Source organism: Arctopsyche grandis, chromosome 3 (genome assembly GCF_051622035.1).
Source record: "Arctopsyche grandis isolate Sample6627 chromosome 3, ASM5162203v2, whole genome shotgun sequence".
In the NCBI taxonomy this organism is placed as follows: domain Eukaryota; kingdom Metazoa; phylum Arthropoda; class Insecta; order Trichoptera; family Hydropsychidae; genus Arctopsyche; species Arctopsyche grandis.
Genome location: NC_135357.1, coordinates 5,480,163 through 5,493,873, shown reverse-complemented (window position 1 = coordinate 5,493,873; position 13,711 = coordinate 5,480,163). Strand labels below are relative to the sequence as shown.

Sequence of the window (13,711 nt, the reverse complement as noted above, 5' to 3'; positions counted from 1 at the left end):
TGTTAACCTAAAAGTCCTTTCTCTGATTGATTGTGAGGAGTATTGAGCGCACTCGGAGCAGGACTTGGAGCTCGCGCCAACCGCAGATCATACTTTCCTTCTTTACCCATGCGATAAGAGTTAGTAGCACCGGTATCCCACTCTACACGCACCCAACCGTCTTCTCCGAGTTCGCCTACGACACGACCTTCAGACGGAAGTGGTCCATCCTTTACAAAAATAATTAAAAAAAAAACCCAATAAAACAACTCAAACAACAATCATAATAAAATTATAAGCATAATTACCTGATCGCCCCACTTCCAATCTCTACCCCTAACAACTCTAGTTCCCAATCTCATAGCAGCAGCCAATTCGGGACCTAGTGGCGTTGAAACAGCACCAATTCTAGCGCCAACTTCTTCTTCCAATGCGGTCAACAAACGATCATTACTTCCCAATTCTTCTTCGACCAAGATAGTTTGAGGTGTCAGAACAGACGGTGGAGCTGCTGCTAAGATAGACAGAATGGCACCAGCCATACCACCGTTAATTAGTGCACTGACAGATAAAGGACCACCTTTCGCACAAGTTCCAGCTAAACCCATCACGGACACTAGAAACCTGCAACAAAACAACAACATGACGAAACTTTCAGTTTTATAATACACTAAAAGACATACACCAGACGACTTACCGAGCACGAGGTGAATTTTCATTGAGGTCGTCATATAAAGCATAAGACGGAGAATTTAAAACAGCTAGGGCCCGTATTTCTTCAGCCGCCCACGATGCTATACGAGAGTGTGCTAATAGCAATGCAGCTCGACGTGTGGGAGGCGCTAAAGGTACCCAGTCCAAAGGTTTTACACATCCGTTGGGGACATCGTTATTGTTTACAGGCCACGGCCCGGCTCCGAGCGATCCTGCCAAGCACATATAATGCACCGGCGTGGATAAGTGTCTAGTTGAATGCAATGCCTCTAAGATGCTTTCATATCCAGATTGTCTGATGTCGGCTCGCCGAACCTTCGAATACATTTCCAAATGATTAAAGTATTATAACGTGGGAACATGAGAGAGTATCCACTGTCTAACTGCATTCGTGGGTGAACAACAGATACCCCGGATTAGGCTAACGGGACTCAGTAAGTTTCCGAACAAAGGATACGGATAAAGTTCTCATAAGCCCGGGCGAGTGCGTGCGACTTGCCAGGGTAGACTGCGTGATAGATAATAAACACATTAATGGATCGGGGAAGCTATGCTGCGCAACTTGTCATTTATAAGGAGGTACACACGATGGATTGGATTATTTCTATCCAAGTGCATTCGTGGGTGAACAATAGATACCCCAGATTAGGCTAATGGGACTCAGCAAGTGCCCGAACAAAGGATACGCTGGAGTTCTCACAAACCTGGGTGAGTGCATGCGTAAACAATATACTCGCCAGGGTAGACCGTTACGTACCTAGACAATGGACACATTAATGGATTGGGGACGCTGTGCTGAGCAACTTGTCCTTTATAAAGAGGTACACATGGTAGATCAGATTATCCTGGAGTGAGTGGTGGTTACGTGTGGACCTCCTAAATCGTTGAATAAATGCTGTGAAGCGACTTTGACCTTTCATTTGTATCCTGAACCCACCCCTACGCAACAATATAATTTTAATTTATTACACTTTATGTGACATTACCTGGTAGTACATTGCTTTCCGTAGTACGTCGATATCGTATCCTTCTTCAGCCATTACGAAGTTGATAATAGCCGTAATCATACACTTTCTTTTCTCAGCGTTTATACTTTCATCCTTCGGTTTCCACAATCCTTCATAAGAATTGGGTCCTTAAATAAAAAGATCATTAAATATAAACATATTCAAGGTCACCCCAACGTTAGCGCGCGGGACTTTAGCGCACATATGTTAACGCGCAGTACAACTCTGACATTAGCGCGCAAAATAAATTTATTTTGAATTGTTGACTGCTAATTTAAAGAAATTTAATTATGCACCCAAGATTTCCCCGCTTTGTTGTGATGCATCAATCGCTTAAACGATAATTTTTTGATAGAAAGTAGATTTGACACGATAATAATAAGATAAGGAAATTACGGAAGGGTACATACGGACTATACCAGTCATTTAAATCCTGACACCTACGATTATTGATTTTTTTTATTGAATATAAAAAATAATAATCAATTTTACCTGTCGCATTATCTACGGATTTTGTTAGCCATCCACTTGCGGGTATGGAATGCTCTCGCTCCGATGTATCAACGTCTTTTTCGTCTTTTGCACTGCTCAATTCCTTCTCCTGCTCGTCGACTATGTCCATTTTAACGCCTTCCGGATCCAATAACAGTTTCGCCGACCCTTCCAACGAGTCTTTCAATAGGGAATTATCGGTCATTTCATTGATGGAACTGATCGAAATATCGTTTGTCGGCGTTTTATCATCCATTTCAGAATTTTCAACATCGGCCAAAGCGGCGACTTTATCACAAATATTTTTATGGTTTAACGAAGACGTATTTTTGTCATTGTCGGCGTTGAGATTTTTCAACCTTTCCAAAGAGATTTTATCCCTATCGCTAGAATTGGTCTTGTCGTTGTCCATAGACCTTTCTTTTTTGATTAATTTAGAGTTTTCCTTATTTTTGGTCGAGCACGCTACGTCAAAATTGAGCTTATTCTGCGCATCATAAATATTAGCATCGAGCGACAACTTCCTCACCGATGGATGTGGAACACCGAAATCGGCTTCGACGCTTTCTTTTTGGGTAAACGACTCCTTTAATTCCATGATCGACGAACTGCAATTAAATTTTCATTAGCACGAATGAATACTCTTATTTATAAAAGACAAATAAATATACTCACTTATCAGGTTGATGTGCCGATGATGAATTTTTAAATGAAATTACTTTATTAGCAGTTCTTTGAAATACTGGTAGCGTTGGAGGTAGACGAGGTAACGCAGTAGCCGCAGCCGAAATTGCAGGTCTGACTTCATGTATTAAAAACCTCGCTCGTTCTAGCAAAGGCGCACAAACCTAAAAAAAAAAAACAACACATTGATTATAGAAAAATTCGCAATTAGATAAATATTCATATCATAATTTGCATACTTCTTTATAGCCTCGTGCGAGCTGTTGTCTAATTCTTGCGAGACGCCATTTATTTTTCCAAACGGCTTCTATTACATCCACCAAAGCTTCATCATCGAGAAATTTCTTATCACCATTCGCTTCTGAATATAATAAATAAATACTTAATACACAAATAAAACATACGAATACGGATTTCGGTACTCAATACTGACCAAATTTCGCTAGAGATAGTGCAGACACTTGTAAAGCTAAATGGTGCATCATAGCAGCAGCTAATACACGTGTCAATTCCTCAACGGGATGTTCAGCTGGGAAAGGACCTGGTGAAAGTGTTCCGGAACAATGTCTACAAAGAGCACTCCAAAGAGATGCAGCTAAGGAATCAGGCTACAAATACATACAAATCATATAAATATTTTACATTGACTTGAATAAACATCATAAAAATACATAATATATAATATATCAAATACATTTAATTTAGTATCGGCTAATGCTACGAATAAATCGACAGCAGATGTAGAAGAAACTCCTGGAACTATTGTAGTCGTAGTCGTTAGAACCGGAGCTGATGGAGGTGCTGGAGCACAAGGCGTACTGCCTGCTGTACTTCCAGGACTTCGAGCCTCGCCCTTCTCTTCGTCAAATGGATTCGGAGGTTGTAATACCTACAGTACAAATCAAAACATGAATAATATGCAACACATAGCTAAGTATCGTAGGTAAGTGGTTTTAAAGTAAGAAGAGAACCAAGAATGCTACCTGAAGTCCTCCGGTAAGAAAAGGAGCTTTCATCAAAGGAGCACAAGTTTTTTCGGCAGGTTGTTCCGGTAATGATTTTACCAACGTCGAAGCTCTCAAACCTAAAGCCAACGCTAAATGCCGAGCTGCTCCGCCGAGGATATTATGCATCTTTACAATAGCACTAGTTTCCTAAAGATTACAAACACATAATGTTATCGAATAGTAGTGAATAAGAGCATCATTGTGGACACACAAGGTTTCCACCAATGTAATTTTTAAACATATGTATAATAAAAATGACATACTACTGGTGTATAGTGAGGCATTTCTAATATTCCAACACAGTCAGCAGTGAGCTGTGGCAATTGCTGACAATGAGGATACGAAGACAGCACGGCTGTAGCATCTCTTCCAACCAATTTGCGCACCAGATCTTGAGTTCCACTGTGATTACACTTAAAATCTTGAACATCGTAAACTCGTCCCGATACTATTATCCAGAGGCCACCTTCTTTGATCTCATTCTCTATATCGCACCTGAAGAGAAACAAAAACTTTAAAAATGTACATCAAACCACATCGAGAGTCAAAAGATGCTGTAATTACTTTCGAAGGGTCGGGAGGTGGGCGTCCGGTTTACGGCAAGCTCGCCCTGGCCAAGCCAACTCATCAGAATCGAGACCGTACGACATCGGAGAACTGCTCGCCAATTTGTCCATCGCTATTAATAAAGACAGCAGTAATCCATTGGCTCCAGATAAAACAGGACCCAATCGTTCAGCTTCCATTGCCAATAAAATGCACATTTCGCACACAACAGTGCCTACAATGTCATCACATAGCAGCGGCCATAATACCGGAAGTAGATGTTGTTGTTGAGCGAGCGGTATAGCTTTTTGCAAAGTGGCAGTTGCATGTTTTGCAATCAGAGTTGCATGCTTGGCTAGTAGAGTGCGTGCTGCTTTTCGCACTCCGGCTTCTTTCGAACCGAGCTCCAAGACTAGTAGTCTGTAAATTAGCAAAAATTAAATAAATATAAAAATAATTAAAGCATATTACATACATTCCAATTGAAATATGTAAAACCTTTGATATTGTAAAAGCAAGTCACATGTCGGTGATATTTCATACTCGTTTATGGATTCGTTCATAGGCACGGCTTCTTCGGCTTTCAGTGTCCCACTTGATGAGCCTAAAGCTAAAGAGGCTAATCTGACTTGAGTTGCAGCGCTCGTGCTGCGTACCAATTGTTTAACCTGAAAGTATGAAAAATTATAAATAACATATACAATTATGATCCACATGTACTACATAGTTGAGTTTGTCAGCTTACAAGATGTAAAAGAGGTATAGCGTCAAATTTTTCATTATCTGTGAAATCAGAATTCGCGTCGTCCAGTAATATTTCATTATCTAAAACGTCATAAAAACTACATTAATAATAATAATTTAAAAGTAAATAATGCTAGTAAAGAGAATACTGTATGTATGTATATATGTTCTAGTTGAAGTGTATCTTCCAGTTGTAATATATTTTGACTAGTTAGAATATATTCTAACTAACCTAGTAACAACGACCGTTATAGTTCAAGTGTATTTTCAGTTGTAATATATTTTGACTAGTTGGAATATATTCCGTCTAAACCATGTAAGTTGATTCATATGGCGAATACATTCCAATTGTTCAAACTATATTACAACTGAAAAAAATTTCAATTATAAGTTCGAACTAGGTTAGATTTTCGTGAAAATGTCATTCAACTAGTAAATTGAGTTGGAAAGTCACATTTTTATTTTGAACACATTCATAGAGCTATCGTAATACGGTACTCATTACCTTTATTCGTAATACCTAGCAAATATTAACGCTTGAATTTTAAAGCATCTATGGTGTCAAAACTCAACTGTTATATTACAACTGACGCACATTGTTGAAAGTGTATACATATAATTTACTAGTTAAATTGCATTCGAACATGAATAACTTATAACGCTAGTTCGAATATATTACAACCGAAAATACACTTCGACTGCAACATATATAAGAAATACCTTGAGCAGATTCGTCAATGTCATCTTTATTCAAAATCCAACTATCATCGTTGTTACTTTCAATTTCAAGATCGTCTTCATCCCTTAAATATCAAAACAAATATACGACCATTGTAAAAATAAAGTTTGTTTAATGAGAGTTATAAAAGATTTGGTGGAAATGTATAAAATTTGGTTATACAGAAGTATTCCAAAACTTAGCCTAAGGATTTTGAAATCTTGAGCTCATTGACAGCATGAACATTCACTCACAAAGATTGGTTAGTATCTGAACGAGGTGTCGGTCGTAGATGTCGGCGTAGAGCAACACGCAGTCCACCACCAGCGAGCAGAGCACCGACGAGTAATTCTCGCATGAAACGTTTGCCAGGCGACACATCAGCGGCTTCAGATCCTAGTTGATAAAAGTTCACATTAGCAGTGGGGCCAAAGAACATTTGAATAATACGACCCAACGCCAAATGCATAAAAACCTTGAGGTAGTAACGAAGATAGTAGACGTGCCCTTTCAGCCGGAGTCGGAAGCAGGACGGGCCAACCATGCCGGAGAGCTCGTTGAGCAGCTTCACGAGCCGTGGGGCCGGCAGCTCCTCCAACAAGAGCACATACTGCGGCTCGCACTCCACCAGCCCAAGCTGTTCCTCGCCAGCCGGATGATCCGTTACGCATTCCCATCAAACTAGTCAACTATTGAACGTTGAATTCAGGATTAATTAAGATAAAATTATCCAAGATTTGAGATGAATGTGTATTCGAGATGATGCATTACTTGTAAATGTAAAAGGTTGAGGCACGCCACAGCCACGCATTCGCACTCCTGCGACGAGAGAGTGCTTTGATTTGATGCCCCTTGAGAGTTCGAATCGCCACACAACCATAGCAATCGTTCTATTTGTCTGGAAACAAGTTTTGATTATAAATAAGTATACTAAAAAGAGTTGGGCTATATTCAAATTTGACTCACTTGAAAGTAGGCTCGGTGAGATCTAAGATGAACGGTAGAGTCGACGGTAAAACTCTAGCTTTCATCTCACTCCACACTAATATTTGACTAGGACCGTAACTCGCACCTAAATTGGAAATATAATTATTTTATATTATAATTTTATAAAAGTAACAAGAACATTTTACAATTAACAAATTAACTAACAAATTTAATACGGAATATTTAATTTAATTAACAAATTAAATTAAATATTCCGTAGGGGCTCATGGGGCTAATCCTGTGAGCTGGGACTGATTAGACCATGTTGGTGGCTACCACTTTACGTCATTTCATTCTTGTTGCCCCCATACTACCAATTAATTTCACAATTAATTTTATTTGAAAATATGTAAAGGAAATGCAATACAGTTTTTATGATTACGAATCAAGATCGGTGATCTCATATATTTCTCAATAAAAACAAGCCACACGATGGCTTATTTACTATCACGCAGAGCCAACCTCTCTTGAAATTATCTTCGCTCACATAAGGGCAAAGACACAATCAACTCTTTTCATAATGATCGCGAGCCTGTAGAAACCCCAGAAGCATGATCCGATGAGCTCATCTATTGTATCATCGCGTTCCTGCACGAGCAGGCAGAGCCAACCTCGCCTGAAATTATCTTCGCTCATACAAAGACACAATTCGCCTCCCTCCATGTTTACGATCGCGAGCCTGAAAGTATGATTTCATCACTCGACCGCACATCGAGCAACTTCGAGGCACAGCTGCACAATGAATGACTTCCATTACCGTAGAAACTCTCAAAAGCATGATCTCATCATTGAGCAACCTTGAGGCACAGCTATACAAAGGATAGCCTCGAGCTCGTAAGAACTCCCGAAAGCACGATGACATCATTCAACCAATATATAAACCAGCAGAGCAGACTCAGACAGCAGTTCAGACAGCCCTTCTACATAAGTGGGCAACTCTTCGCCACGAAGTCAATGTAATTGCATTAAACTTGTGTATTGAACAAAAAATAAATAATTATCAACCGAGTTTCCATAGGCTTTATGAAAATGTATCAATAGCCATAGGCTATTGATACATTTTCATTTTTAATATATGACAAAATATTGTAACGTGTCAACCTGAGAGAATATTCGTGGGGTGGACAATGGACACCTCGGATTAAGCTAATGGGGCCCAGTAAGTGCCCAAACAAAGGATATGCTGGAGTTCTCACAGACCTGGATGAGTTCGTGAATTAACAATAAATACGCCAGGTACCTTTTAAGTACCTAGACAATATATACACTAACAAATGGGAGAAGTGGTATGCTGTGCAACTTGTCTTTTACACACGCTAGATTAAATATTCTGGACTAAGCGGCGGTTCCGCGTGGACCTCCTAAATCGTTGTATAAATGATTTGATTATATAAATGACCAATATTATGCTGGAGACCATAACATTTGAACGTATGTTGCAACAAATTTTAATGTTACAGCAGCTGCTGTTTTGAGTCCGATTGGAAATGTTTCAGTTGTTTGTCGATTTATCGCAACAGTTGGTATCAATGTATGCTTAATTTATGTATTCTAAAGTGTATACATTTTGATTCATTTAATAGCACTTCATCGAAAAATTTAAGATAAACAGTGTTTGAGCTATCTGCAAAATGCAAAAACTATACTTCAATATGCCGAAATGAAGTATGGATCAAAGCATTCCGGACGATACATTTTTTTTGACTTTAAATAAAAATGTATTATAAGAGACAATCTTAATCTTCAATTGTATACCCTTGAGATAAAAAAAAAATCAACAGAACAAAATTTAGATACATATTAGAAAAATTGAATCAATCGACATGGAATGTATGTACAAAATGATTAAATTTTACACACTTATAAATTTTTCTTTACCTAAAACACTGAAGATCTCTCCGACGCAGTCTAATTTGACAGGATATTGTCTGTGCAAATCGCCCCAGCTCCACAACTCTCCGTTCGTCGTAACAGCCATAACACCAGTAGCACCCAACGACAAAGACACGATAATTTTACCTAAAAAAAAAAAACAACAACAAATTAAAACTTCAACTTCAAACATCACATTAAACACAAATAAAAAAATTAAAACCTTGTAAAGCTTGCACCATTTTTGGCGCCCGTTGATAATCAGTATTACCATGACCGAGCCGATAAAACTCTCCATTACCCCAAGTATGAATTCGACCTCTACAAAAAGAAATGCATAATATAAATAAATAAAAAATATACCATTCATCTTTATATAAAAGCGTCAGCAAAAACACAAACCTATCATCTAAAGCAGCGGCAAATTGCGCTCCACAATAAACCCTGACGATTCTAATTCCAGTCAAAGAGTGAACAGATCTTAGCGAAGTTGTCGCAGAGACCAAACCTTCCGTGGACTTGGCGTCTATATCACCCCAAGCAAAGACAGTCCCAGCATTCGTACAACACATGACATAAGTATCACCCCATCCTGCCCAAAAAAAAACAAAACATCAATATTAATATATTATCTTATAAACTGTATATTTTCATATCGTAAATATAAATCACCTATGGAAATATCGGACACTTTTTCCCCTTGAGGTAGTTCAACCAGCTGCGGAATGATATTTCCCGATTGTCCGTTTTCTCCCCATACGTATAGTTCACCTTTGGACGTTATAGCAGCGCTGAAAATGTAATAATGATTATAAAATAGTGTAAAGTTTTGATTAATTATGTATTTATTTAATACCTGGATGCAGGTCCGGCAGCTACGGCGATGGTGTGGTGACCTCTTAGAGCCGGTATCTTCGTAGGTCTGTCTCTGGGCCGACCATCGCCGAGTCCCAAGCGTCCTTTGAGGCCGATTCCCCAGCTCCAAGCTCCCCCACGGGCTCCAACTGCCAAGTAGTGTCTACCTTCGACGTGGCAAGCTATCTGGATGACTCGTTCGCCTTCAGCGCCTGTAATAAAATATAATTTATAATTTGACATTGACATAAACCAAAGAAATTTTTATATAAACCAATACTTCTATATAAAAATGTTGTTAACTCTTTGCCCGTGGCAATAAATATAGCGAACAAGCCCTGTACGCGGCACCTTTTTCGCGAATTTAGCAATCGAGTTTTCGACCTTAAATACAGATTTTAATATTTACTCAACTAACCAGATATGTTAATTAACCTTATGAGTAGTGAGTTAATTTGAACACCAGAAACGTCTCAGGAGTGAGTTTTTTTTTCGGAATCAACTGACTTGAAAAATCCGAGCGAACACTCACACTCTTATTTTGTGGGAAGTTTTAAAGTTGACATATTTCGCTCGATTATATGATTGATTTATTGCCCGGTGGTGGCTTTGCCTTGCATCCTGGACCAAATTCTCTCGAAAATAAATCTATAATTTTACGCTAAATTATTTTTATGAGGGTCAAATGAACTAAATTTAGTCAGACGTTTCAATGTTATTCGTTCGGAACATATTTTATAGTTTTACATGTGGAAAATATTACTTTAGAAAAAAAATTGTCATCATGTTCAGTCATACAAATTTAACTGGCTTTCACGCCTCGTTAAATTTGGTTTCTTTATTCGAATACAAAAATATATATACACAAGAGTGAAAGATAAACCTCAGCAACACTTGAAAAAAACCGAGATGCAAATATGTCGAACAATGAGAGAGGTAGAGTATTTTGAGTGATTGAACGTGTCAAACCATACGGGTACGGCCATACTCTGGCGGGGTCATTTTACTTTTCCCGTACCCGTACGGTCGTACTCCTGAAAGGGTTAACACATAAAGTATTATTTTATACATAATATATCTCGTAGTTTTGGCTTAATTGTCAAATAATCATTCTTCATACAATTGCGATGTATCGTCGCCATTGTTCAACAGACGTGACGTCACATAAACGAGGTTTCAGTATGGTTCCCTAAAAAACTAATTTTGACTGGTATATATTCATTTTAAGCATATTGAATAGATGGCATTCAACTCTCAGTAATATATTCAACCAATTTTGAACCTTAAAACAGTTGAAATACGCGCATATAAGGCTCAAAATCCCGTGCAAAGTTCAGAATTCTATGGAAGACAGCCGCGGGCAAACAGTTAAAGAAAAATCTACGTAAGTGAATGTTTGAAGATGAAAAGCAATTTTGAGTTTGTAGATTATATTGTGACGGATCCAATAAATCTGTATCCTCCCCTTGTTTCTCGCAAATTCAAGTTATCATCAGCTCGAATTTGTTGAATCTTATAAAATGCTCCCTACATAATGCATTTCTCTCAAATTTTCTATGTAGTAAAATTTTTTATGACTATCCATAGATGTCTCTATTGTATTCTATGTCCTGTTAGACTTTTCGCGTCACCAGAAAAAATGTATGGAAATGTGGGCGACCAAGAAGTTAACGAGTATGGCACGCCCTATCTAACTGCATGCATTGGTCTGTTCGCCTTCAACCAAATCGTCCGCAAGTCACTCGGTGTGGCCCAGGTCTTAGGTTTGAAGAATTGTTAGTACTTACATATGTACAACGATAATCTAACCAGTGGCGGCTCGTAAGAATTCAGAGATGAATCGGGCTGTAGTAGCTCGTTGGCCAAATGCAAACAAAAATAGCATGCATATACTGGGAGGTCTGCAGCCCCGAAGCCCATATGGATGAGCCGCCACTGAATCTAACCCACGTTGGGGTAATTCCCGCCATGGAACATACATATGATGTATGTACATATGTAATAAAATTTTTTATAAAAATAAATAAAGGTAGAAAGCACAATTCAAAATGGCAGGCAGTCAAAATATAGAACATTGACATTTTGAATTTATGTAGAATATCAAAACGTAGAATTACAATGTAGACCAGTACATAGTGTAGAGTAGGTGTTTTTGGTCCTTTCATCTTTGACACCATATTCTAAATTCAAATATTCTGCATTTGTACAATTCAAAATATTGATATTCTGCATTATGATATGCACCCATTCAAAACATGATTATTATACCTTGAAAACTTTAAGCAAATGGCGAAATTTTAATATAATATTCATACTCAGTAGGTTCGAATTAGTTTCTATATCTATCAATTACTGTACTGCTGTAAAAAAAAGTGAACAGTAATATTCAGTATACCTATTTATATTTCGGAAATTGTGATCCAAAAGAATAAATACATAATGAGGCATTATTCAATTGGATTTTTTGGTATCGTGGTATAATCGCCAATCGTTAAGCTTCGGCTTAGCGTCGTGAAGTGCCGAGTTCGATCCCAGGGCCGGGCCTCGAGTGAAAAAGAATTTTTCAGAGTATGCTGTTGGTCAGACCTGGATTTGTGACTCCAGGTTGATCGTTTCCTATCAGAGTTTGCCAATTTTCTCTGATTTCATTGTTGAAACGGTTTCCGGTAAAAATTGGCTAAAATCCTTCCTATATACAATATGTCACCTATAGTTTGTGATTGATTAATGTGCAATAAATAAGTTTGTGTACAATTTGATAGATGTCTCATTGATTTGCGAGTTTTTCAGTGTCTCGTAATGCAGTGACTTATATAATGAATAAAAAATGCTGCAATATTATATTTACCTAAAACTGCATGAGGTTGTAGAGTGTCGTACGGCAACGAATAAAGTGAACCATCTTCGGCTAGTAAAAGAGCCAACAGTTCACCACAAGCTAGTTGCTTGACACGTACGGCTCCCAGCACTACTGGAGTGCTGTTACCAGTTCCGCTAGGATTTAAAGACACTACTTCTTGCGGCGCGTCTTCTTTCTACAACAAACATACGAAAATTAAAATCAATAAATATCTAAAGTTTAATTAAATAATATATAAATTTAGATAATACCGATGAGTATTTAGAAGTGGGCGGTAACAAAGGAGAAGCCAAACGGTCTAAATGACAAAGAATCGCAACACCAGCAGCTCGCACGTTCACTCCGACTTCACCGACGGGTATTTCGAATGACCTAAAAGAACGACTTGGAATATTAAATTCGCGCAAACATACAAATCGAGCGTATAATGGTGAAACGCAGACCTTAAATATTTTTGGGTAGGACTTGAGTCTATCGGAGATTCTGCGCCTGGATCACAGCTTACTTCTATTTCAGGTATTTGCAGATCTTTCAATTGTTGTAAGAATGGACCCAACGGCGCAGAGCATGCTTCGGGACATAGCCTGCAATTAAAAATCAAAAACAAAGAACTCAGTTTTTGTAATAAGTATTTGAAGCTATTCAGTATTCACTTTAATTGAATACTGAATATGAATACAATCACTATTCTTCTTTCTTACATAGGTCTTGAGCTAATTAGCTTAAAATAAGTGTGGAGTCCATATACAAACCTATTATCATACGTCGGAAGATGTAGTAGCAAACCGGTGGCTTTTAGAATTCTTGGAAGTTCACCTTGACGTATAGATAATTCAAGGGCTAGACACAAAGCAGTTTGCCAATCTTCTGATCCGACTGCACACCCAGCTTCCCTATTAATCGAACAATAATTCAAAACAGAATCCAATTATTTGAATACAATATGCATAGTCGAAGTGAGAAGTAAGTACCCAGTGATGACTTCATGCAAAAAATCAACGGCAGCATCGACGAGTTCAGGCCATAGGTCGTCCGAAGGTGGTATAGCAGAATAGAGAGCGAGGGTTGGAAGAGCTTGAACGGCAGCCAGAGCTTCGCGTAACAGAGCTGCACACTCCTCGCGAGCCTCACCACCTTTCCAAGCTCGTCGTGCAATACCCAGTGCCAGTCTTAAAGCGGCGCGAGCACCCACTCTAGCAAAAACGGCCCTACAACTATGTTACAAATATTATATTCAACGATAAAA

General features: G+C 38.4%; 2 protein-coding genes across 3 annotated transcripts in view; both read right to left on the bottom strand.

Annotated features, from left to right (window-relative positions):
• LOC143909790 (uncharacterized) overlaps nucleotides 1–13,711 on the bottom strand; it is a 743,449-nt gene that overhangs the window by 681,514 nt on the left and 48,224 nt on the right. The window lies entirely within an intron of this gene.
• HERC2 (E3 ubiquitin-protein ligase HERC2) overlaps nucleotides 1–13,711 on the bottom strand; it is a 39,088-nt gene that overhangs the window by 20,742 nt on the left and 4,635 nt on the right. The window contains exons 6-34 of the mRNA XM_077426986.1: nucleotides 13,437–13,679; nucleotides 13,218–13,358; nucleotides 12,909–13,049; nucleotides 12,717–12,837; nucleotides 12,454–12,640; nucleotides 9,607–9,817; nucleotides 9,423–9,541; nucleotides 9,153–9,342; nucleotides 8,974–9,071; nucleotides 8,757–8,897; nucleotides 6,858–6,963; nucleotides 6,663–6,789; nucleotides 6,367–6,580; nucleotides 6,146–6,287; nucleotides 5,894–5,976; nucleotides 5,175–5,254; nucleotides 4,928–5,097; nucleotides 4,448–4,849; nucleotides 4,123–4,378; nucleotides 3,860–4,030; nucleotides 3,571–3,765; nucleotides 3,310–3,484; nucleotides 3,116–3,237; nucleotides 2,868–3,040; nucleotides 2,097–2,800; nucleotides 1,680–1,828; nucleotides 677–1,008; nucleotides 288–603; nucleotides 8–209 (exon numbers count right to left, since the gene is read on the bottom strand). Of these exons, the coding sequence (XP_077283112.1) occupies nucleotides 8–209; nucleotides 288–603; nucleotides 677–1,008; nucleotides 1,680–1,828; nucleotides 2,097–2,800; nucleotides 2,868–3,040; nucleotides 3,116–3,237; nucleotides 3,310–3,484; nucleotides 3,571–3,765; nucleotides 3,860–4,030; nucleotides 4,123–4,378; nucleotides 4,448–4,849; nucleotides 4,928–5,097; nucleotides 5,175–5,254; nucleotides 5,894–5,976; nucleotides 6,146–6,287; nucleotides 6,367–6,580; nucleotides 6,663–6,789; nucleotides 6,858–6,963; nucleotides 8,757–8,897; nucleotides 8,974–9,071; nucleotides 9,153–9,342; nucleotides 9,423–9,541; nucleotides 9,607–9,817; nucleotides 12,454–12,640; nucleotides 12,717–12,837; nucleotides 12,909–13,049; nucleotides 13,218–13,358; nucleotides 13,437–13,679 (5,711 nt within the window). The remainder of the gene's footprint in view (nucleotides 1–7; nucleotides 210–287; nucleotides 604–676; nucleotides 1,009–1,679; nucleotides 1,829–2,096; nucleotides 2,801–2,867; nucleotides 3,041–3,115; nucleotides 3,238–3,309; nucleotides 3,485–3,570; nucleotides 3,766–3,859; nucleotides 4,031–4,122; nucleotides 4,379–4,447; nucleotides 4,850–4,927; nucleotides 5,098–5,174; nucleotides 5,255–5,893; nucleotides 5,977–6,145; nucleotides 6,288–6,366; nucleotides 6,581–6,662; nucleotides 6,790–6,857; nucleotides 6,964–8,756; nucleotides 8,898–8,973; nucleotides 9,072–9,152; nucleotides 9,343–9,422; nucleotides 9,542–9,606; nucleotides 9,818–12,453; nucleotides 12,641–12,716; nucleotides 12,838–12,908; nucleotides 13,050–13,217; nucleotides 13,359–13,436; nucleotides 13,680–13,711) is intronic.